The following is a 24,466-nucleotide window of genomic DNA, read 5'->3' on the forward strand; positions in this document are numbered from 1 at the left end:
CTCTTATGATGTTGCTTGCTTGCTTACTTCTAAGCAGGAGAAGGGAAGCGTAAGTCTTCTTCAGCTTCTTTCGCTGGGAAAGAGTCCCTTGGGTCACTCCCTTCCCAGGTTTCTTCTACTTGGAAAGATGACACCCGCCAGTGGCAGAAGAGTCCAAAAGCAGCTGGTCATAGGGCATCACACTCGCCCTCAGTCCCGGAGACTGAGCCAGTGAAGTCCTCCCAACCAGGGAAACCCAAGGAGCAGTGAGAGAAATCCAAAAAGAAAACCCCCTAAGACCAAGGAAATTGCGGTGGCACCCACACAACCATTGCCCGCAAGCTCTGCAGCTGAGGATGGGGTAGAGATTTTGGCGTCCGCTGAGGACCTAGATCCCGCCAGATCTGCAGACACAATGGATAAAGACCACTGAAGCAATAAATCCATGGCAGCAGGTGAGACTGATGTGTAAACTGCGTCATTGAATGTTCCATGCCTTCCCAATCTCAAGATGTCAGCTTCCAGCAGAATTGAGACATTTTTTCCACCACTTGGCTGAGCTATGGAACTGTTAAGCTTTACACCTGCTATCTGCAGTCCCCTCCAGGTAACCTGGTTACCAACAATGAGGACCCCTGCCCTCTGCTGCTATAAGGGATATTACACGAACTGTAGCGACTATAATTGAGTATTATGTGGAGTTTGTGTTTGTCCTAAACTTGGTCTGTAGAGAACATGTGCCCCTTCAAACCCTTTTTGAAACTGTGGCTGTCAGAATAAGGGCAACACAGGAAATAACTGTCTGCAACGTATATCTTCCTCCAGATGGTGCAGTACCCCTGAATGTATTAGCTGCACTGATCGATCAACTCCCTAAACCTTTCCCACTTCTGGGAGATTTTAATACCCATAACCCCTTGTGGGGTGGTACCATGTTACTAGCCAAGACAGAGATGCCAAAACTTCACTGTTGCAATTCAACCTCTGTCTCTTAAATACTGGGGCTGCCACACATTTCAGTGTGGCTCATGGTAGTTACTCGGCCATTGATTTTTCTATTTGCAGCCAAGGACTTCTCCCATCTATCCACAGGAGAGCACATGACTACCTGTGTCGTAGTGACCACTTCCCCATCTTCCTGACACTGCCCCAGCATCAGGCACACGGACGCCTGCCCAGATGGGCTTTTAACCAGGCAGACTGTATAACTCTCATCTCTGCTGTTACCGCTGAATCTCCCCCATACGGTAACATCGATGTGATGGTTGAGCAGGTGACAGCACAATTGTTTCTGTGGCGGGAAATGCGATCCCTTGCTCTTTATGGTGCTCGAGGCATAAGGCAGTCCCTTTGTGAAAGCCGAAAGTTGCTGAAACAATTAAGGAGCGTCGGCAAGCTCTGCAGCGGCACCCTTCCCTGGAGCACCTCATAGCCTTTAAACGGCTTTGTGCCCATGTTCGCTACCTTATCAAACAATGGAAGGAGGAATTTTGGGAGAGATAAGCCTCTACCATTGGGTACCACACGTCACCTTCCCAACTCTGGGCAAAGATCAAACGTCTTTTCAGGTACCAGGCCCCAACAGCTGTCCCCAGTGTTACCATAAATGGCGAGTTTATGCACTGTTACCATAAATGGCGAGTTTATGCACTGACACAAACGCGATTGCTGAGCACTTTCTCGAGCCTCTGCATCGGAGAATTACCCTCCAGCCTTTCGCACACTCAAATGGAGGCCGGAAGGGAATGTCCTCTCGTTCACTGTACGCTGCTGTGAGTTCTACAATGCCCCATTTACAGAGTGGGAGCTCCTCAGTGCCCTTGCACATTGCCCCGACACAGGTCCTGGGCCTAATCACATCCACAGCCAGATGACTCCAAGCAACATCTTCTCATTGTCTTCAACTGGATCTGGTGCGGTGGCATCTTTTCATCGCAATGGTGGGAGGAGACCAACATCTGGTGCTCACACTCGGTAAAAACCCGCTTCTTGTGGATAGCTACCGGCACACCAGCCTCACAAACATTCTTTGTAAGCTGCTGGAATATATGGTATGTTGGCGGTTGGGTAGGGTCCTGGAGTCACATTGCTAGCTGGCTCCATGTCAGGACGGCTTCCACCAGGGTGGATGACTGCCATTTGGGAGCCACAGCGACACTGAGGTGGGTCCTTGCACCGGACAAGGTAACCATGCGTTAGCCACGTATAGCCAATGCGGAGCCAGCAGAGGACAACTGATTCCCTGCGAGGGTCGCTCTACCACTGATAAATTTGTGTCCATCAAGTCTGCCATCCGAACAGCCTTTTCCAGATGGCAACACCTGATTACTGTCTTTCCTGACTTACATAAAACATACTACACGACTTTGTGACTTCATCTCATTGCCACATTCCATGAGGGGGGGGGGGAGGGGGTGGTCTCCGGGGACCACTCATGATTGAAAACTTCCTGGCGCTCTGTATTTTTTGTGTCCAAGTTGGTGACTCCCATAGTTCCATCCATATACAGGAGAATGGAGTTCCGAATGGCTCTGTATTGAGTGTGTGTCTATTTTTAGTGACCATTAATGGTTAGCTGTCAGGCTGCCAGTCTCACTTCCTGTGTATGCAGACGGCTTCTGCATTTCGTATTGCTGCTCCAGTGCTGTTGTTGCTGAGCGGCACCTCCAGGGAGCCATCCACAAGGTGCAGTCATGGGCCCTAGCCCACAGCTTCCAGTTTTCAGCTGTCATGTGTTATGCACTTCTGTCGTCATTGTACTGTTCATCTGGAACCCACACTTTACCTTAATGACGATCCACTCACTGTAGTGGAGATATATCAATTTCTAGGACTGGTTTTCAACACTCGATTGACCTCATCTTCGTCAGCTTAAGCAGAACTGCTGGAAGCACCTCAGTGCCCTCCGTTGCCTGAGCAACACCAATTGGTGTGCAGATCTCTCTATGCTGCTGCGGCTCTACAGAGCCCTTGTCCAATCCCAAATTCACTATGGAAGTGTGGTTTATGGTTCGGAAGCACCTTCAGCATTGCATTTAGTCGGTCCTTTGCACCACTGTGGGGTTCGATTAGCGACAGGAGCTTTTAGAAAGCCTATTGGTGGAGGCTGGTGTCCCTCCACTGCTTGTCAGTTACGCAGCACACATTCATAGTTCCCCTGAGCACCCAAATTACCGTCTCCTTTCACGTCTGTGGCAGTCCATCTCCTGCTTTGTCGGCCCAAATTAGGGCCAACAATTGTCGTTTGTGTGGTCCCTTCTCTCCGTACTGGAGTCCATCCCTTTACCACCTCTACTTGCAGTCTGTTCGTGTATGCCTCCATGGTGTACGCCTCGGCCGCAGCTTCATCTGGACCTTTTGCATGGCCCTAAGGAAGGACTCCGTTAACCTCGCTGCTCTCCACTGTCATTTTCTCTTGATCCTTGACATGTTCCGGGGCTGTGAAGTGGTTTACACAGACGGTTCAATGGCTGATGGTAACATAGGCTTCCCATATGTTCATGGAGGACATATTGAGCAGCACTCATTGCAAGTTGGTTGCAGTTTTTTCATTGCAGAGCTGGCGGCCATATCTCGTGCTGTTGAGTACATCTGTTCCTGCCCCTGGCGAGTCATTTCTCCTGTGCACTGACTCATTGATCAGCCTACAAGCTATCGACCGGTGCTACCCTCGCCACCCTCTGGTACGTCCATTCAAGAGTCCATCTATGCTCTGGAACAGTGCCGCCATTCTGTGGTGTTTGTGTGGACCCCCAGGACACATCGGAATCCCCAGCGACAAACTTGCTGACAGGCCGGTCAAACGTGTGATGCGGAAACTGCTTCTGGAGATAGACATCTCCAAAACTGACCTGTGTTCTGTCTTACACCGCAGGGTTTTCCAGCTTTTGGAGACGGAATGGCATAATGGCACACTCAACAAACTGCATGTCATTAAGGGGACTGTGTGGAAGTCTTCCGTGCAGGTCTCTCGCAGGGAATCAGTTGTCCTCTGCTGGCTCCGCATTGGCCATACGTGGCTAACGCATGGTTACCTTGTCCGGTGCGAGGACCCACCTCAGTGTCGCTGTGGCTCCCAAATGGCAGTCGTCCACCTCTTGCTGGACTGCCTACTTTTAGCTACACTGTGGCAGACTTTTATCTTCCCCAGCACCCTGCCTTTGGTGTTGGGCGACAGTGCCTCCACAGCAGCTTTAGTTTTACATTTTATCCATGAGTGTGGGTTTTATACTTCTATGTAGGTTTTAGTGCATGTCCTTTGTCCCTCTGTGTCCTCCACCCCAGTGCTTTTACGGTGGAGGTTTTAATGTGTTGCAGAGTGGCTGGCTTTCCTTGTTTATTCTCGTGGTTGGCCAGCTACTGTAATCTGCTTTCATGTTTTACTCTCTTCTTTTTCTCAGTTGTTTTCTTGTCCTCTTTTGTTTGCTTTAGTGTTTGTTGCCTTCCCTTCATCCTTGTGGCTTTTCCTTTCTTTCCCTTTTGTGTTATATGTTTCGTCCATTTCACTCTCTCGCTTGTGGCATTGTTTTTATTAGAAACAAGGGACCAATGACCTCGTAGTTTGGCCCCTTTTCCCACCTTCAAACCAACCAACCATTCCCTTTCCTTTCGGCAATGTCCTCTCTTTGATCTTTCTTTTCTCTCGATAATCATCCAAGCAGCTTCTTGTGCAGTTTGCCTGTAATGTCTTTTGGTATGCAGTGTTCTTTATTTAGTCACTCTTATAATTGTCAACCCATTCGGGCCTTATTGATTTTCCCTCCATTCCTAGTGTTTCCTTACCTGAAATGTCTATAGCTTGTTTTATAGTCAGCCATTTTTGCTTTGTGTCATTACTGTTTTGTATTGTTCCTTGTTCTTGTTCTAGGGCCTGAAAAATTTTGACATTATGATTTGCAAGTGCTGCGATATTGTACCTTTCTTACCTAGTATGTCTTTCTTTCTGAGCATTTGATATCCTAGCTCTTATTATGGCCATTACAAGAAAATGATCTGAATCCACATGTGGCTTCCATGTGCCCTTATGTATCTCCTTATGGGGAAACCTCGTACATTCTACTATCATATTCCAGGAGGCTGCAAAGAGGATCAATCTTACGCCATTATCATTAGTGATTCCATGTTTACTGTGGGGCTCCAATTACAGGCTGGAAAATGTCGTCTCTTCCAAGTTGTGCATTAAAATCACCCAGCAGAATCTTGATGTCGCTCATATAATACTGGTTACAAAAACCTGGTTGAAACCTGAAACTGATAGCAGTGAGATTTTTGCAGATAATATAAATGTGTATCAAAAGGATAGGCAAATTTGAAATGGAGGTGGTTTATTTATTGCTGTAGAGAAGAAACTCAACTCCATAGAGATAGAAGTTGAAGCTGTATGTAAGATTATTTTTGGGTAAGGCTTGGGTATCAGAGATAGGAATAAAACCATAATTTGATCCTTCTATTGCCTACCAGACTCGTCACTTGATGTAACCGAAAACCTCATTTTTCTTGTACACAAGTTCGCCAGTCATGCTGTAATGATTGGTGGAGATGTTAATTGTTGAACAATCAACTGGGAAAATTACAGTTTCGTTAGTAGTGGGGGTGATGAGAAACATTACTAAATGTCTTATCTTAAAACTACATAGAACAGATTGTTTGGAACCCCACTCATGATGGAAGTATGTTGGATCTAATGGCAACAAGTAGACATCACCTCTTTGAGGGTGTCCACATTGAAACTGGTATCAATGATCATGACTTGTTTGTGACAACAGTTATTATCAAAATACAAAGGACAACAAAGATGAGCAGAAACATGTTCAGTAAGCTAGATAAAAAAAAATCATTAGGGTCATATATCAATGAGGAGCTTGAAACCTTGAACACGGAGAAGATGCATGTAGAGGAACTATGGCCAAAGTTCAAAAGAATAGTTGACTATCCACCAGATAGATATTTATGCAATAGAACAGTTAATAATTGGAGGAACCTTCCTTGGTATACACTGTAAATAAATAATGGCATTATTTGACTATAAATAGAGAGATACTGAATGAAACGTGTTTGGCTGTCAAGAGAGCAATGCATAAAGCCTTCAGTTACTGCCATAGTAGAGTAGTGTCAAATATCTTTCACAAAACCCAAAGAAAAAAATTATATAAAAGGCTGTTAGGGCACCAATGTTAATCTAGTCCCTAGTGAATGCAATGGGAATTGAAATTGAAGATAGCAAAGTAAAAGCTGAAATGTTTAACTCTCTCTCTCTCTCTCTCTCTCTCTCTCTCTCTCTCTCTCTCTCTCTCTCCCCCTCCCTCCCTCCCCCCCCCCCCTAAATTTTCCTTTACAAAGGAAAACCCAGCTGAATTTAGTGTTAGTGATGTTGAAAAATAGCTGAGATCATAAAATAGAACAAAGCCCCACGCCCTTGTCTTTAGCGACTTCTTGGATGACTGTGTTGTACAATGTTATTCGTAAGACTGCCAGAAAATTAAGATATACACAGAAAAATGGCATGCTGTGCTATCTCACCAAATTTAAATTCATAATATTTGCGGCAGAGTCAGACCCTCTTATAACTATAATATATCGTGGATCCCTCAAACAAACAAAAATATGCCCATGTTTCGAAGAAAGCACAGGTTACACCCGTCTATAGGAAGTGCAGTAGAAGTGATCCACAAAACTACTGTCCAACATACTTGACAAAGATTTGTTGTAGAATTTTAGAATATATTCTGAACTCAAACATAATGAGGTATCTTGAACAAAATGACCTCCTTGGTGCAGGCAAGCATGTATTCTGAAAACATAGAGCATATGTAACCCAACACTTTGTTTATCACACGTTGTACTGAAAGCTTCAGATTAAGGCAGTCAGGTAGATGCAGTATTTCTTGATTTCTGAAAAGCATTTGACTTAGTACTACACCTACATTTATTGTCAAAAGTATGTTCATATGTGCTATGAAGTGAAATTTGTGACTGAATTGAGGACTAACATTTGTGGAAAATACTGTCCCACACTGTGCGATAGCTTATGGAGTATGTATTTCTATGTTTTTTTTTTTGTATAAAATGTGATTAATTTGTCAGTTTAATTTGCTTCTTGCCAAGTCCCTTTCCTATTTGGTTCTCTGGAGTTTGTATTGTTTTACTTAATGGGACTTCCTGTTGTGTAGGTATTCATTGCCTCTTTTTATTTCTAGATTTAGCCTTCTTCAAAGTCAGAGAGAGGCTACTTCCCTGACGGCTTTTCAATAGCTATTTGGAAAAAACTCAACACTAGTTTTTAATTACTGTTGAGTAACATACCGATATGTTTCACATTAATTTAATGCTATACATATGAAGATATGTGTATATACGGTTACTCTCAATATCAATGTGCAACACTGCCTCTACATAGAACAAATCAATCTGCCCAAATGTAAGATTCCATTTATCATATTTGGAGTCTCATTTGCATTATTAAAATTACATACCTTCTTATGGCTTCTGCACCTCTCCAAAGTAGGTTGGTGATCAACAAAACTTACATATTTGCACTCGAGCAAGTACGTCCCCCTGACAAAGTTGCTCTGTTCCATCATGACATGATTTCCCACATCCAAATAAAATAACATACGTGCACAATACCTGCTTTATCACCTACGGTAACTTTTTATGTAGTTTTCGTTCATGGATATTGTTTGTGTGTAAGAAGACATTGGGATATACGCACGTCCTCTGGAAGTGTTAAGAAAATGTTCTTCTCTATAAATTCTGTTGACATTTCAAATCTGTTACTTGTGCTTCCCACTAAGGAATTGTTCTCCAGGTTTTATCTAAGTTCTGCATTAAAATTTCAGATTAAGATGATGTAACAGGATTATCTATCATTTACTGGCTTTGCGTAACTCTTTGTGGGGGTTTTCAATCTCTTCATTATAGTTCAGTATTGTAGGAAACAGTTGGTGTATAAACTTTCTTTCCATGGAATATCTTTTATTCATTTTTGAAACCAGTTTTAGTATTTCATCAGCTGTTCTTTCAATATAGGCGTACTCCATGCTTAGTTTCAATGTTGTAAAGCATATGTCCTCATTTTAACTATTTTTAAAAAAATGTAATTTATTTGAACTTCAATTGTAGGCCCACTCCCGCTTTTCAAATTCCAGTAACCTGGTCTCAGAGTCTCATGTTCTTTGAAGTGGTGATCCCAAATAAAACTAGTGTAAGCACATGTTTAGACACAATTTGTTGTAGAATATTAGAATTTATTTTGAGCTCAAACATAATAATGTATCTCCAACAGAAATCTTTACCAACCAGCAGATTCCGAAAACAACATAATGTGAAACCCAACTTGCACTTTCCACATATGAAATACTGAAAGCCATGGATCAAGAGAGTCGTGCAGTATTTCTTGATTTCCAAAAAGCATTTGTCTCAGTTCCACAACTATGCTTTAAAAAGTGTGGTCGTAAAGGATATCTGGCAAAGTTTGAGACTGAGTTGACAATTGTTGTTTAGTAGGGAGGACACAGCAAGTTATGGGAAGTGTTGCGACCCTTGCTGTCCATGTTGTATAGACATTGAGGATCATGTAATAGCAAGTGATGCTGTTATCTGTAATGGAGTATAGTCTGAAAGAAGTTGCACAAATATTGTCCAGCCTTGATTAAATTTCAAAGTGGTGCAGGGATTGCCAATGTGCGTTAAACATTCAGGAAAGTAAAATTGTACACTTAACAAAACAAAAAAGCCATAGTATCCCATGACTATAACATCAATGAGTCAGAGTTGAAAACAGTAAACTCTTACAAATGTGTGGTTGTAATGCATTGTACTGTCACATAGCCTCTGTTTTGGGTAAGGCAGGTAGCAGACTCGGATTGTTGGTATAGTAGCAGAGAAATATGTTCCATCTACATGGTTAATGCTTACAAATCATTTGTGTTGACCATCCTAGAGCCTAGAGCATTGCTAAAGTGTGTAGGAGCCATACCAAATAAGATTAATTGGGGGCATTGAATGTATACAGAGAAGGGGGTTGACAAATGGTTACAGGTTTGTTAGACTTGTGGGAGTGTGCCATAGATGTTGAAAGAACTAAACTGGTTCTTTGGAAGATGATGTAAATTGTCCAGGAAAGTCTATTTTACACAGTTTCAAGAGCCAGCTTTATATGAGGAGTCGATGAATACCCGCTACATATCTCTTGTAGGGATTGTGAGGACAAGATTAAATTAATTACATTGTGCACAGAGGAATTTAAACAATTATTCTTCTTGTGTTCCATACGCAAATGGAATGGGAGAAGCGGGGAAAGTCCTGATAACTGATAAAACGAGAAGTACCTCTCTACCATGCACTGCAGTGGTTTGGGGGTATGCATGTACATACAGATGTTTTTAAGGTAACTTTACCTTCTTAGCCAAACTTAGTGTGATATGGACACACAAGTAATGGGATATATCCTGTGGCTGAATTGTTGTTGGATTTCCCAGTGCATTGCTCACACCATTGTCTCATCTGGGTTGGAATACTGATTCTCCATGTCCTCTGACAACCTGGTTAGTTGACGTATGTATTATGTGCCTGTGGAGACTTCAGGTCTCCTATAAATAATCATAATTTGGTAAATAGAAAGATTCTCCTGGTGTCACTCAGAATGCTTTCCATCTAGAGGGCTATATAGACTTTGGTTTGCCATGCTGTTTGAAGTGTGGGTTGGTGAGAGAGCCCATTCTCAGTGTCCTTTAAAGTAGTCAGTCAAGGCTTACCTTGGCATTGCAAATGTCTGTATTTGACATACTTTCTAGCCTGGTTGGTTCTCATGATCAACACTAAAGTGTAATAGTGAACTGTTATTTAAAGTGCCCCTGCTCCCAGTCTACCAAGCTTCAGAATTATTTCTTACTTCCTGAGTAGGGAAAAAGCGAGAATGTTGCTCCTGCCACAACCATGGTTGGTCAGCAGTTTGAACTCAACACCAGTTAAGCCCTGTCAGTATATTTCCATGTGTAGAAAGTTCTGCCAGTTACAAATTTTTAACTGTATTATAAACGTCCAGGCTTCCCAAATCAGTATATGAAATATGTATGATCACTACTAGACACACAAACATCCGAGAGTTTTAATTCTGTCTCGTGTGTGCAAGCCATGGGATAAAATAAGATGCAATTCGGAGAAATAGTGCAGTTCTGGGAGAAGTTAATGAAACCATCCCTTTACTAGATTTCACGTAAGATTATGTGCTCTGGTATTGAGTGCCAACTGATAAGATTGGCTAGCTGTCAGAGGTCAACTATGCATGGTTAAATGCAGTACCTATTGGTTGAAGGGTCACTTGCTTAGTGTCTTTTGTTGGACACCTGCCTTACAGTACTATTCAATCTCAGTAATGTAGTACTTTTTTTTTACAAGTTTGATATTTGGGTTTCCAGTACAAGTTACCTGGTCACCCTAGCATGGAGTACTACACAAAATATACAAAATGTAAAAATTCCATGTGCATGAAGTTTCAACACACGCCAATTATCTGTAGACATAAAATATATCTGGAAGGATGTGGTTAGAGAGAAAGCATTCCCTCACAAATTATTTTCATTGTAACTGTATTTGTGTACTAAGCAGATTTGTTTTGGATTGAGCTGCTTGTTCAAAGCTGTTATGCCTATGGTCATGGCTCTTCAGCATTTAAAGACAAAAGTTCTGTGTAACACAGTTAATATTACTGGCACACAACCAACATGCTGCAGATCTATTTGAATTAAACCCTCAAGCACAAGGTCTTGTCATAAAATTATTGATATCAAGTAAGGAATGCAGAGTAAAGACTTCATCAATATGAAGCATTGCAGATTGAGAGAAGCATCAGCAGCAATTTGATAAAACTGATGACCTACCCATTTAACAAGACATACTTTTTCAGCTTAGTATATGTAAAGCAGCTTTGATGATTAAGAAAATTGTGGAAAGTTGCTTAAAGGACTGGTGGATTCATATTACACCATATATACCAGTCCTCAAAAATAAATAGCTTTCGCAAAATAGTATATAGTTCTATTAGAAACCTTGGGTTGCATTTGGGGTGAGAAGGCAAAATATAAAATGTTTTTTAATGGACGATTGTTTTCTTCACATACAGTATCTCGTACTTATTTAATAAAAAGAGTAATTTCCCCATATTAACAAACCCATTCGTTTTTTGCGATGCATGAGTGTGTTTTTTGGTCTTAAAATACGATTTTATATGAAATAGAAATAACTTTAGTTCGCCAAAATGTACTTATGCAGCATGCATAATTGAAGTCTTAGCAGACATTACGTCAAAATTGCCAATATAAAGCCCGAGTGTTCCCCTCCCATTACCGAAGAACCACGAATCCAGCAGTTATATCTGTTCTTTATCTCTCAGTGAGTAGGCCTTTCAATTTTCGCGTATCAGAACGAAAAGTGGGTAGTCTTTGGAAAGACTGAAAGAAGCCTGAGGCATATGATTTCTGTTAATAATCATAAGCCTTTCATGGAACATCAGAATTAGAGAAAAAACATGCGCCATTTTACTAATGGGCAGTCATTTCGGTTTGGGGAGGTTTTCTGTGACAAACCCCGTGAAGCTGTAACCAATTTGCTCACATGAATAACGTATGAAAACCTAAAATATTTAAATTTTGTAAAAATAATGTTGATACGTTCGAATCGTAGCCGTGAGCGGCTTATATATTGTTCTGTAGTATTTTGTTGATAATCAGTTACGTAACTTGGTTTTTCCACACCAGTTGAATCTATACGACAAAGCACGAAATGTGTGAAGTTTGTATTAATTGCACTTTGACTTAGTTTCGTCGTTCCATCCTTAAAGCTCAACAAATCTGTATTTATCAGCCGTAAAATGTAACGTCTTAACTATTTCTCAGAAATCACAGTGAAATTTTACAACTCTACTCGACGCCCACAGCTAAGGTGAGTATTTATTGTGGCTTGCATTTTACTAAATAGTTCTCCATTATCAGAGTAGAAACGCCGAGAGGATCTGTGTTAGGGAGAGAGCAGGTAGGAATACCTCCAGGCTATTTGGAAATGGAAAGGTACATGTACGTTGCCACGGCGTCGGAGGAGGCTGCTGGTGGGAAGATCAAAACCAGTTCTACGCGCTGTGTTGCCGGGTTTACCTCCAATAGAAAGAAAAATCGGCTTCGTATTGAAACTTTACAATTAAAACTTCTTCCTCGAATGCTTTGTAAACCAGTCATTACGTACTCTCTAACAGGACTGAAACGAAGATTTAGTACATATACATTTAGTGGCTCCAGTAAGCACCAGAGTCGTGATTTGTGATTGGGAAAGATAGCACGAGAAGCGCGCCAACAAGTTCAGGTACAAGGTTCTCCCCCCTCCACAGCCAGCACCTCTTGGCCGCTAGAGCGTTCTTCAAGGCCAGCCGCCATAGTTGTTCTGGTTTGACAGCGAGACGCTAGGAGATATGTTAAGATGCTTGTGGTAGATTATGCTTTTAGAATACCGGTATTGTTTCCGAAAAGGTGAGGCGTTGGGCTGTTTGTCACAGGAAATAATTGTAAGTACAAAATAGTAACTTGCGAAGTATTGTGTGTCGTAGTTAACGTAGGTTCCGGGAGAATACAATGTAAGTTAATCTCGCCTTTGTGTTGAAAAGATGTGATGCTCGTTGAAGTAAAGTTATCCTATAGTTTCAAAAACCGTGCACGTTTTTGCTTCTTTCTTTTCTGACGTAGAGGGGTCAGCTAGTGTCAGTGGCCAGCGGGTCATTACTGCGTGCCGTGCTGCGTTGCCTTGCCGGTGACGGTTGAATTCACTGAAGAGAACACGCTTACATTTTGGGGAATTCGATGCGGCAATAATCTCTTACCATGGCATTAGCAACAACTAGCTTTCGGAGTAACCGTAGAATGGCGTGGAGGTAAACTGAATTTAAACTTTTGTCTTGTGCATGAATGTAAAATGTTTTCGGTGGGTAAATGTGCCCTGATATTGTGTGACTATATCGTTGACACAATGTTTCGTGCGAAGTGGTTTGCACATTGTGTAACAGGAAATCGTAATGATTCCTATTGTGAAAACATGCTCGTATTTACATTTTAATGAGTTTATCGGTTAAAATGAGAAATATGCTAGCTTAAATATTTGAGGAACTGTCTTGTGGTTTTATTGGTATGGTCTTACCATGTTCAAGCAATTATCCGGAACAGATTTCGCATTACTCCTTGTTAAAGATTTTAATTTTCTTAGTAAAGAAAAGATAAATAAAATTATGCGCTTTTGCTAATTTCAGAATAAAAACTTTCCGACTTGACTTTTCTCTTTTATCAATACGAACAAAATATGTTAGCTTATACTGCAGAAGCAGATAAGCAAAAATATGTTGGTTCTGTTGTAGTCTCTTTCAGCATTTTCTTTTGATATTTTTAAATCATTAAAAAGGAACAGGTAACAGTGTTTTTGACATCACCGAAATATTCATATGGCCCATGATGGGTGTAGGTCTTGTGTACATATATTGGAATTGTGACTAGATCCACACTCATCAAGGGATGTATGACTGCCAGCTGAAAAATACCGTACCACAGCGGTTGCAAGTAGTATAGATAGGCAACCAGAAAAAAATATTATTTTGACAATTGTATCATTGTAAGATTTTGTTTATCCTAGATGTGATAAGCAAGTAATGTCTTTTAAATCAGCTTTTGCTCCTAGGTTACATACTTTGTTCGTATAAGTGCTAGTGCCATAAGTTTTTTGTTTTGGATTTTGTTATGACCTTACCTAACTTGTGAATTGTTCACAACTAAGTCTGTACTGTTTTTGTGTGACATATTTGATGATTCTCGAATTTTCTTGCAGTGGTTTGTATTGTGAATTTTGCATGTATGTTTTAATATGCAGTGGATTGTAATTTGCCAATTGGATTTTTTTATTAATGTTATTGCATTGGAATTACTTGGAGTATTACACAAGTACTTCTAACATTCTGTTCCAAATTACGTGAATATACACATACAACTTTACATATTAACTTGCTTGTTTTCAGATATTTAATACAATGTGAAATAACTGCTTTTCTTATTACTTAAGTGGTTCAGGGATAGAATTACTATCCATGGAGGTGTTTTCTGATAATTGCATGTTTATAGAAATAATTTGTGTTTTTGTGTATGTTACTATTGTAATGTGAATAAAGTTTTTGTTGGTAGGATACACAACTTTATGGTGCAGAATTCAGTTACAGTCTACTAAAAACATCAGTTTGTGATATTTGTTATTTTTGCAGATATATAGAATTTTCTATGCATGATATGCCAGAAACTACTTACTGAGAAACTGCAGAAATTTTCTTGCTTTCCTCCTCTTGAAATGGGGCACTGAGAGAATGGGCAAAGGTATCTTTCAAGAAGTTTGTATTGTTGAATATATGCAAATGATATTGGAATAGCTGTACTTCACAATATGAGTCTTACCTACCAGTTTGTAATCCAGAAGTAGTGTTATTTTGATATTCTCAACTAACCCTGGAACAGTAAGCAGTTCATGTCTAGGAATTTATTTTGTGTTAGCATCTTTTCATTTCTGAAGAACTACTGTAAAGTAGCCTACAAGTGTTTTACTGTGGTTAACAGTAATTGTCTGTTCTGCTTGTTATTTCATTTACCCAGTTGATCATAATTCATTTTCTAAATTACATAAACAGGAGTACATGTTGTGTTTTATAGTTTTGCCTGTATTGTAAATTATGTGTATAAACTGTTCTGAAGAATTGGCTTCTACATTTGATGGAACCCTGATCATCAAAGTTTCATTGGCTGCTGACGGGTTCAATAAAATATCTTGGCCGGTCTCAAATTTCTTAATACTTGGAATTTGAAATAAAGCGTGTGCTTTTTGTTTTAATAATTTGGTCATGGTTACAGGATCTATTCTGTCAATTGCGGATAGGCTGAAGGTGGCAGATAATTGTTTCTGGTTAGTGGCAACCACTGTTAATGAGCAAAACTATTCTTAGTAGCATTTTATTATTCTTTACAATAAGACATTAGCTTTGAATATCCAGTTTGAAAAATGAGTTTTATCTCCATGTGCCACTTCTGTTAAGTGGGAACAAATAATGGTCTTTGTCTTTTGTATGCAGTTTCCCATGTGGGGCAGGGAGTGCTTAAATCTCCACCCAGCAACTTGAAATTGCGAGTGTCGAGCTATTAATCTGTATACTCATCACCCTCCCCACATTCCTATGTAGAGTGACAGTGTCTGGACTTCCATTGTATTTGTGTTTCTCAGAATAGTTATATCAAAGTATAACATGTCAAATTTACAGGTGTTGCAGCAAAGGGTCAATAGTGCAAGAGAAGAGCAGAAGGGAAAATATTTGTTATATTTTCAGTATGCTAGGCTTGCATAATACCAGTTTGCTGAAGTTACTGGTTAATTTGAGTATGGGATATAAAACGGCAGTAGCAATTACCTTTTTACTATAGTTTTTCTGTAACTGAATTCTGCACAGGTGGTGTTAGTTAAAGGACAGTATCTTTAATTGGTGTAGTTGCTGTGTACAAGCAGTGTGTCTAAACATTCCAGGAGTGTGTGCACAATGTGAAATATAAAAATGCCAGTGGCTTTTGGCGGGTCTAGGTCTAGGTGACGTTGTGTTTGAACGTGACTAGATCCATACTCGTCTATAACTACTGGTACAGACACTTTTCATTTGCTACTCCTGGCTTTTAGGAAGGTCTGAAAAATGAAATCAAATTATTTTTCTTACAAGTGTAAGATAAGTTTTGAGACACTTTGAAGGTAAGTACTATTTTTTTATAAATTCATTAGGCTGTTACTTGAGTAGCTTAATTTAGAAACTTGGAAATTTGAAAAAATTTACATTTTGAAATTTTCCTCCGCGGTTTGTAAATAACTTTTATGGATGCCCATCTTGGTTAAGAGTTTCATTTTTAATTTTTGTATTGTACATTTCAATAAATGGTCTGGTCATCAAAATATTACTCATAAAAATATAATTGTTGGGACAGAATGGTGATGCAGTGGTTAGCACATAAACTCCAATTTGTGAGAACCATGGTTCAAATCCACATCTAGCCATGCAGATGTTGGTTTTCGCAATTTCCCTTAATTGCTCTCGACAAATGCCAGAATGGTTCCTTCCAAAGGGAGTGGCAGATTTTCTTCTCCATTCTTGGAACTTTTTTTAAAAGTTCATGCTGTATCTTTATATGTAATACGATACTTGTTTAATACTATACATTTGTACTAAGACTGTTACAGATTCAAAACTAGCTAGCAAATGTGTTGGGCTGCTATTGTAGTTTCTTTGCAGTGAAATGCTAAGTGTCATAGCACTAAAGTAGTCTGTGGTAACCATTTTGAAATTACATGAAACATTTTTTGATTTGTTTCCACTTGTTGTTTCATGCCATGCTTAAAGGAAAGTAGTGGTGCCACTTACAGGGTGTATACTTTCCAGAAAAAATGCAGGAATTTTTCATTGTTTTGGTTGTCAGTTAATTTTTTAAATTTTGAGTGATTAGAACTGACAATCTACTAAAGAATTTTGCATTAGCCCACTACTTTAGGATAATACTGTAGCAAAGAAACTTAAACGAGAGAATAACACCAAAAGAACTGGTTATGATGCGTCATTCTCATGAGCCTTGTTTTGAAGACCATGCAATACAAAAAAAAAACTCTCAATGAGCATGGCATCACAACTTCTTACATTTCTAACAGGTCGCAAGAAAATATTGCGAATGGTGGCTTGAGAAGTGTTACTGAAAGCTAAATTTCCTCAATATGAATTATGTTAAGTGTGAGAATGTGTGACGAATTTAAGTCGCACAGCGTTACTCTCATTCAAAACTTAACACCAAGAACCAGCCTCTTAGAAAACTTTCGGGGGCCCAAGGACCAGCTGTTCACGCCATTACGTAATATATTGGCATGTTTATGTTTCATATATCATAAAGGGTAACACACACTGAAAAAAAACCTTTAATTCTTTCACAGATTACAAATTGCGTTATGATGGCAAAAGTATAATTACCCTTCAACAAAATCCTATGCGAGTTGTTGAGCAATTTCACACATGATTGGCTTTTCTGTTATGGAAAAGTAAGTGCTTGATGGAACATGTATTCAGCCAAGTAATGCACGAACTGTTTGATGCGCAGCAGTGAATTTTATAATCATGCTTGTCAGATATATTCAGCTGCTGCAATTTAAACTGTGCTGTAAGGATTTTGCCTAACCATGTCATTGGGAGGGGGGGTGGGGTAAACAGCAAATACTTTTTGGCGAATAATATTACATACGGAAGTTTAGCTTTTGTTGCAGCTGTGCGGTATGTATATTACCTTAAACCATTAACTTTTCTTATTTGTGCAATTGTGCTGCTTAACAGTGATGTTGCTATTGTCTAACATCACGTGCCTTGTGCTCTGAATACCTGCTGTCAATGGCTAGTGAGATCACGTGACATGAGCTGTAATAAGGGTGATAAAAGTGCGTCGTAATCTCGATTTAAGTGCTTCGTAAGGTGCCGTGCTGTATTTGGTGGTATTTGTATTTATACTTATGGAATACAAAAGTATGCTGTGTAAATGTTGTCATGCATCAAAGATTTTCACAAAATGTCCCCCCCCCCCCCCCCCCCCCCCCCCCCCCCCGTCCTCCTAAAGTGTCTGAAACTTCTGCCCCGGATGAATAAACATATCTTTCACAGCTCTGAGGGAAAGTATGATGTCAAGTAGAAATACACTTTCACTGCGGAAAAGTGGAGTTTCACTAGAGAAGTGTTTTTTCGACCGAGAAAAATTTTTAACTGAGAAAAAATCTTGGAGTTTTTTGCCTTATCTGCGTAGATACCCTGCACCTAGTAGAGGTTGAGTGACTGTCCAGTGAGAGGAAGTTACATTGCCCCTCTCGTTACAATCTTTACTGGGCTGCCCTTTTCCCCCATACCTGTAATTAAACCTCAAAAGTTAACTAGTAGTAAATACACATGAATTTTCTGCAGCAAAGCAATTTTGCAGTATTCAGTAAGCACTGAGGTTAAATTTAAGTAATTTTTCCGTTTGTGTGATCATATAAGAGAACTGACATCTGGTTTCAGAGAAAAGAGGATGTTCCTAAGGAAAATACTCCAGATGGCAGTGCAGTGAAGAAACTAGTATCACAAGGGCGTAGTCCAAGAGCAGTCTTCTCTCCAGCAAGTTTTTCTCCCAAAGTGTAAGTGTTTTCACTCTTTATATGCTAAGATGTATTACAAATTATGAATGCTGTAAATTGGACGGATTGACAACACACAGACAGACAGACACAGAGAGAGTGAGAGTAACATATATTTGTTGTTCTAGTGCAACTCCGTCTACGAAGTATGAGTCTCGAACTAATTCTGGTGACATTGTCTTAGAGCATGGGAACTGTGAAGGTGCCTCATGGTCAGCTCAAACTAAATTTACACCAATAGTTACCCATGATGAAGTAAAACACCAGAGGTTTCGTTTTATGTTTGAACGTCTTCAGGAGAAAGCGGAAATTTTGGATGATGTGATTCATGAATTGGGTCAAGAATTACTTCAGCAGAACAATCTTTCTGAACCCACAAACCCAACTGTAAGGCATGCGGTTAGTATTTTAAGGTGTTATACAGAGATTGAAACTGAAAAAAATCTTGTTTTTGCACAGTATTTATGAAAGTTCAATCAGTAAATTGTGAATTATTGTGCTTTGATTTTTTTATTTTAGGAACTATTTGTAGCGGCTGGGAGAGTTTGTTGTGATGCTAATGGCAGACTAAACCCAACCTCTGTACTTTTGGAGAGTGAACAGAGTTTTGGTTGTGGAAAATCTGTTGCTCTCGACCTTAGCCAGCTTGAAACCTATTCGCTGTTTCCAGGACAAATAATTGCCATAGAAGGTGTTAATCTTGATGGAAAGAAAGTGATTGTTAAGAAACTGTACACAGACATAAAACCTGTCCTTGCAGACTCTCTCCCAACATTCAGCAAAGATGATGGTAAGACCTTAAAGCAAATTCTTATATGCATAGTACTCAATGAAAGAAACTATTTTTTATTGTTTAAAATCTTTCCTCCATATTTGTAGTACCCTACCTATCCATTAAATAGCTAAATTCCAGCACCATAATAGGAAGAAATGACTTCTGGGTTGAATTGGGGTCTTATTTGTGAATTGCTGCACTTTTGATTTGCTTTGTGGCCATGATTATTTATAGTTATTTATAGAAGGCAAAGGCAGCTTCCTTTATACAGTCGAAAAGTTTTTGCTGGGTTTCCTGTGCCTTTTATATCAATATGATTTAAAATTCAGACACTGCTCTTGTTTCTTGCTCCAGAGGTTAAAGTGAAAAAAGTTTCTCTAGTAAGAGATGAGTGTTTAAATACATGGCCCACTGTATGGTGAAGGGACACTGCAGTGCTTGACATCCCATTCAACAAGGGGCACTGCACTGCTGACATCCCATTCAACTATCCCTTCATTAAAGTGTGTGTGTTTGTTTGTTTTTTCACTGAAATAAAGATTTTGCTGTTCATAAATATTCTATTTTTTTTTTTTTTTTTTTTTTTTTTTTTTTAATAAAGATTTTGCTGTTCATAAATATTCTAGTTGGTGTTGGACCATCTTGGTTAACTGGAGGAGAGGGGGCAGAATTTTTAAAGCTCATATTCATGATGTCTATATTTTCATGAGTTGGTTTGAAGATGAAGGTAAGAGAACAAGGAAATACAAGAGGAAAGGAAAAAGACATTTATTTAAAGAAGTGAAAAGCTTAGTCAGCAGAAATCTCCATAAAACACTAATGACATGTTTCATTCAAGACACACATCAGTTATTCATTGACACTCATTTACACTGTATATTCAGTAAATATATTCCTATAGTATCTGTGTTGTATTAGCTTACTCTCCCTGAATTTACACAATGGAGACAGGAGCTATGACATTCAAGTGAATTCATTGAATAATTTTTGTTAAAGGAAAGGTAAATTGGGCCTTAGGAAAATATTCTCGTTTTTGTTCTTAGCTGAGTCAAGAGGCATTCATCTGATACTGGGTAATCAGATATTTGAAGTTTAAACTTAGGTATTTCATACAGTATCTTCTGAATGGTCAGTGATGTTAATGTGAGTGAATAATGAATTATGCACCATTCGGTTACAGGAATACAAATAATAACACAGTGAAACATTTCTGCTAATAGGTTTCCTGCCATTAAGTATAGTTATATTGTAACATGGGGAACAAGGAATTGTGAATTTGGTCATGGCAGAAAGTGTTTGGGGGGTAGAAATTGTAGAGGCAGACCAAGGCTTGAATACAGTAAGCAGGTTCACATGGATGTAGGTTGCAAGAGTTACGTGGAGATGAAGAGGCTTGCATAGGATAGACTCCTGTCATGGTGAGCTACATCAAACCAGTATTTATAGCAATGAGCACAACATATTTTGGGTGATATGTAGTAAACTAAATTGGCAGTAGCCTTCCATCATTTGAATCTGCTGGTTGCTCTCTAATAAATTTGTAGTATTATTACTCTCATTTGTGGTTAAAATTGGGCTATGAAATCCAGATCATTTTCTGATACTGACATAATAGTTCAAACAACAATAACTATGACTTACTGTGAACTGTCACATTTATGGTTGTAAAATAGGTAATGAAGGTAAAAAAAAAAGTACTACTGAACACAATCAACAGTGTTACTGTCCACTTCCATGCAGAAGTAGATAACATTAGTAATGCCGGTGTATAATTTGTGTTTTGTCTTCAATATCTTACATGCATTTCTCTTTCTCACAAACGATTTTACATTTATCTAGTTGAGATTATTTTTTACATGTGTAACCTTTTGTATCAGGACCTCTCCAAGTTGTCGTGGCAGCTGGTCCTTACACACAGACTGATACATTGATGTATCAGCCTTTGGAGGACTTGGTGTCTTACATAAGAAACCATGAGCCACATGCATTGATACTAGTGGGGCCATTTGTAGACGCCAAGCATCCACATGTTGAGGAAGGAAAACTTGCAGAAACACATGATTCTCTGTTTGAGAAGATAGTTGAAGGAATTATGGAACCAATTAGAGGGTGAGGTTATGTTGCTGACAGCATGAGCTTTCAACATATTATTTATCTGACGGCATTGTTTATGTTCTAGTTGCAGTGTATTAAGAAAGGGTATAAAAATCCCATTAGTGAAACTTTATTTTCTTTCTAGGTCTCACACACAAGTTATTGTTGTACCATGTTGGCGAGATGTTCATCATCATGTGATATACCCAACACCACCATTTTTACGTACAAAAAGATTAATGTATACTAACTTGCATTTTATGTCTGATCCGTGCCAGTTTTCAATTGGTGGTGTTAAGTTTGGTGTTACATCTGTAGACGTCTTGTTCCACCTTGGGAAGGAAGAGATATCTTAGTAAGTGGTGCTAGATAATATTGTAAGATATAAGTAACTTTTAAGTTGGTTGAAGTTTGATTCTGTTTGGTTTTAAAATATCCACAGAACCCAAACTAACCTCTTACCTGACTGTTTTGTGATACTTCAAATATGGTTTTAGTCATGTTAAACTAAAAGTTAATTCAGTGATAAGATCAGTTCAAGAGTAGAAAGTGTGCAAAATGTGTTGATTTGTGCTCTGGCATTTGTTTGTAAGTTACACCCATGTTCTGACTAAGACAAGTATCGTTAATTTTCAATGCATTCTTGCAGTCCTGCTCAGGGTTCAGACCGTCTTGGGCGGTTGGCTGGTCATGTTCTGTCCCAGCGGAACTTTTATCCACTTTTTCCACCTGCTGAAGAGTTAAGTGTGGATCTGGGCCACTGGGAAAAACTTTCACCACTTCCTGTTGCACCACACATTCTTATTTTGCCATCAGATTTACGTTATTTCATAAAGGTGAGTTTAATATTTCCAGTGCCTAATTGGTAATTTTATACAATGCATAGCTTCTAGAATGTAAAGAACATTTCCCACCAACAGTATTTCTCTCTCTCTCTCTCTCTCTCTCTCTCTCTCTCTTTCTCTCTCTCTCTCTCTCTCTCTCTCTCTCTCTTTCTCTCTCTCTCTCTCTCTCTCTCTCTCTCTCAATCTTTCTCTCTCTCAATCTCTCTCTCTCTCTCTCTCTCTTTCTCTCTCTCAATCTCTCTCTCTTTCTCACTCTCTCAATTTGATTTATACATTGATTCTATTGTCAATAGTACATGAAATTGTATTGGATAAAATAAGTTTTTTCTAATTATAGTTTTTCATGGAATTGTTTCAGGACATAAAAGGTTGCTTGGTTGTTAATCCAGAGCGGCTTGCCAAAGGATTGGTTGGTGGGAGTATGGCACGTTTAGAAATAAAAGCTGCAGGACAAGGATCGCAGTTTCCTGTCAGTGTTGTTGCTCAGATTTTGAAGATTTAACTGTATTAATGGACGTCCAAATTTTAAAAATATTTATGTACTTCATGCTTGGAAATTATCTTAAGATAATAGGACTGAGATGAAACATGCACACAGTTGGTCCGTGTCAAATTTCCTGCAGATTTTAAGCTGTGAATCATTTGTGTGAGATATTAGAAACCTCTATTAATGTAAAGATTTTTATGAAAAGATGCAAGTGGAAGTAGAAATTTGATGGTTTTCTTTCAAGCTAAAACTGGCCCTAGGTGGTACCATTCAGATGTGCCATTATCTTAAAGTATCATTTCTTGTTGTTCATTTAGTTGCAGCTCAAAAGTCGGCAGAGTAGTTTGTTAACGATGAGCACTTAAAAGTTGAGGTTTTCATTTGATAATTTTTTGTGAATGCCAAACTTAATATCAGCGCCTTGAAGTGCTGTGAACGATGTGTGATATTGATCACTTTTTCTGAAAATATGTTACTTTAATGTGCAGAATTAATTTTTTCTCTGGAGAACTGGTCCAGGTTTCTGAAAATGTTTAGTCTTAAGGTGAATGTTTTGAGACACTATAAAACATTTTGTACAAAAAATTTATTTCATTGTGTTTGTATGTTTCTGTGCAAAACCTACAAGACATAACTTGTAATGGTACCTCACCTTAAACCTTCGGCTTAAAAACATAACCATTAATAATAGGGGAAGCTGAAAGTTGCACACAATTTTTTGGAGAAAAACACAAACCCATTCTTTCCTTGCTTCAAATTAAAATTTACAAGATAGATCATTTCCTAAAACTGTTTTTCTACATAGTGCTACCATTGTTCAGACTTTCATCATAGTGGGAAACCAACCTCATCGTAGAAAGATACTGTCAGTGAAGACAGCCACTGTTGAACAGTTGTTCGTGTTGTCATTGCTGTAAAAGTGCCTTCCTGCAAAATCACATTAAAAAGTTCGAGCAGGTGAGAGATCATGGTTGTATGGCAGGTGATCAGCCTGTTGCCAACTGAACTGTTGAATAAGGTTTTGAGTGATGCCGGTAGAATGGGAATGTGCATTGTCATGAAGCAACATATGCCTTTTCTGATTATTCCACATCTTTTGAATTGTGCACCAAAGTTTTCTTAAACACAGTGCACTGACAGTTTGTTCTTACAACATTATTTTGAATTTGTTTTTTGAGGGATTGTGAATGCCTCCTTTCCATTGACTGTCATTTTGTTTCTGGACTACATTGCCGGCCACAATTCTGTTTTGGAATTCCATCTCCCTTGTTACTTTATTAGGTAAGAAATTTCAAAGCACTGCAAAGGCACTTTATTTCGTGAGCTGTTGTAAGTGTTTTTGGAACCCAACAGGAACACACTTTGCAAAAATTTAAGTGATTTGTGACACTTGCAAAACAGGCTTTCAAATTTGTGGAAACTTGTCACAAAGCATTCTTACTGTCAACTATCTGTTTTCACGAAGTTTCTCATTCACTTTCTCAACCAAACCATCTTTGACAACAGATGAGCAATGGTTTGACCAGCATTGAATTGCCTCCCTCACTTTCTCACCATTCAATCATACATATCTAAAACTTGATGATGAATTTCAGCTGGATTAATATTTTTTGTGTTCAAACATCTTATACAGAATGTGGTCGCAGAGCTGGTGTTAAAACATTTTGAATGATCCCTAACAAATGCAAACGCAACAGAATCTAGCTGTGTGGGAGTCAGTGGAAAGACAATGGACCACCGGGACGAGTGTGAATATGTGGAACAGTGACAAGAGTGCTGTGATGGCGGCAGAGCAGAACAACTTTCTTGACACACTCTTAAAAGTCCTGAGGAACAGTTTTATTGGGAATTTGTTTCTAGAAAAATCATGCCAAAACAAAGTTCCATGTTGTACATATACTGTAATGTGAGGAATGTGACTAGCTGAAACTGAGGGATGGTGTCTGTGTGTGACACAAATTTGCATAAGTGATAGGCTTTATGGTGTAGTAAGTTTTGAATATTGTATTCATTGTGAAAGATAAATATTCTGGGCTGTTATGC

The 24,466-nt window shown here is 39.1% G+C and overlaps 1 protein-coding gene across 3 annotated transcripts in view; it reads left to right on the top strand.

Annotated features, from left to right (window-relative positions):
* The window catches only part of LOC126347233 (DNA polymerase alpha subunit B), an 89,981-nt gene extending 66,969 nt beyond the window's left edge, over nt 1–23,012 (top strand). Inside the window, exons 3-10 of one of the 3 annotated variants that reach the window (XM_050002253.1) lie at nt 11,874–11,919; nt 18,107–18,222; nt 18,351–18,621; nt 18,742–19,012; nt 20,875–21,106; nt 21,237–21,446; nt 21,741–21,927; nt 22,295–23,012. In XM_050002253.1, the coding sequence (XP_049858210.1) occupies nt 11,874–11,919; nt 18,107–18,222; nt 18,351–18,621; nt 18,742–19,012; nt 20,875–21,106; nt 21,237–21,446; nt 21,741–21,927; nt 22,295–22,438 (1,477 nt within the window). In that variant the 3' untranslated portion in view covers nt 22,439–23,012. Of the gene's footprint in view, nt 1–11,873; nt 11,920–12,380; nt 12,533–18,106; nt 18,223–18,350; nt 18,622–18,741; nt 19,013–20,874; nt 21,107–21,236; nt 21,447–21,740; nt 21,928–22,294 lie in introns of those variants that run through there. The other 2 variants (XM_050002254.1, XM_050002255.1) reach the window with 2 other exon arrangements.
* Nucleotides 23,013–24,466: the final 1,454 nt, after the last annotated feature.

The sequence above is a fragment of the Schistocerca gregaria genome, chromosome 1, assembly GCF_023897955.1.
Source record: "Schistocerca gregaria isolate iqSchGreg1 chromosome 1, iqSchGreg1.2, whole genome shotgun sequence".
Lineage (NCBI taxonomy): Eukaryota > Metazoa > Arthropoda > Insecta > Orthoptera > Acrididae > Schistocerca > Schistocerca gregaria.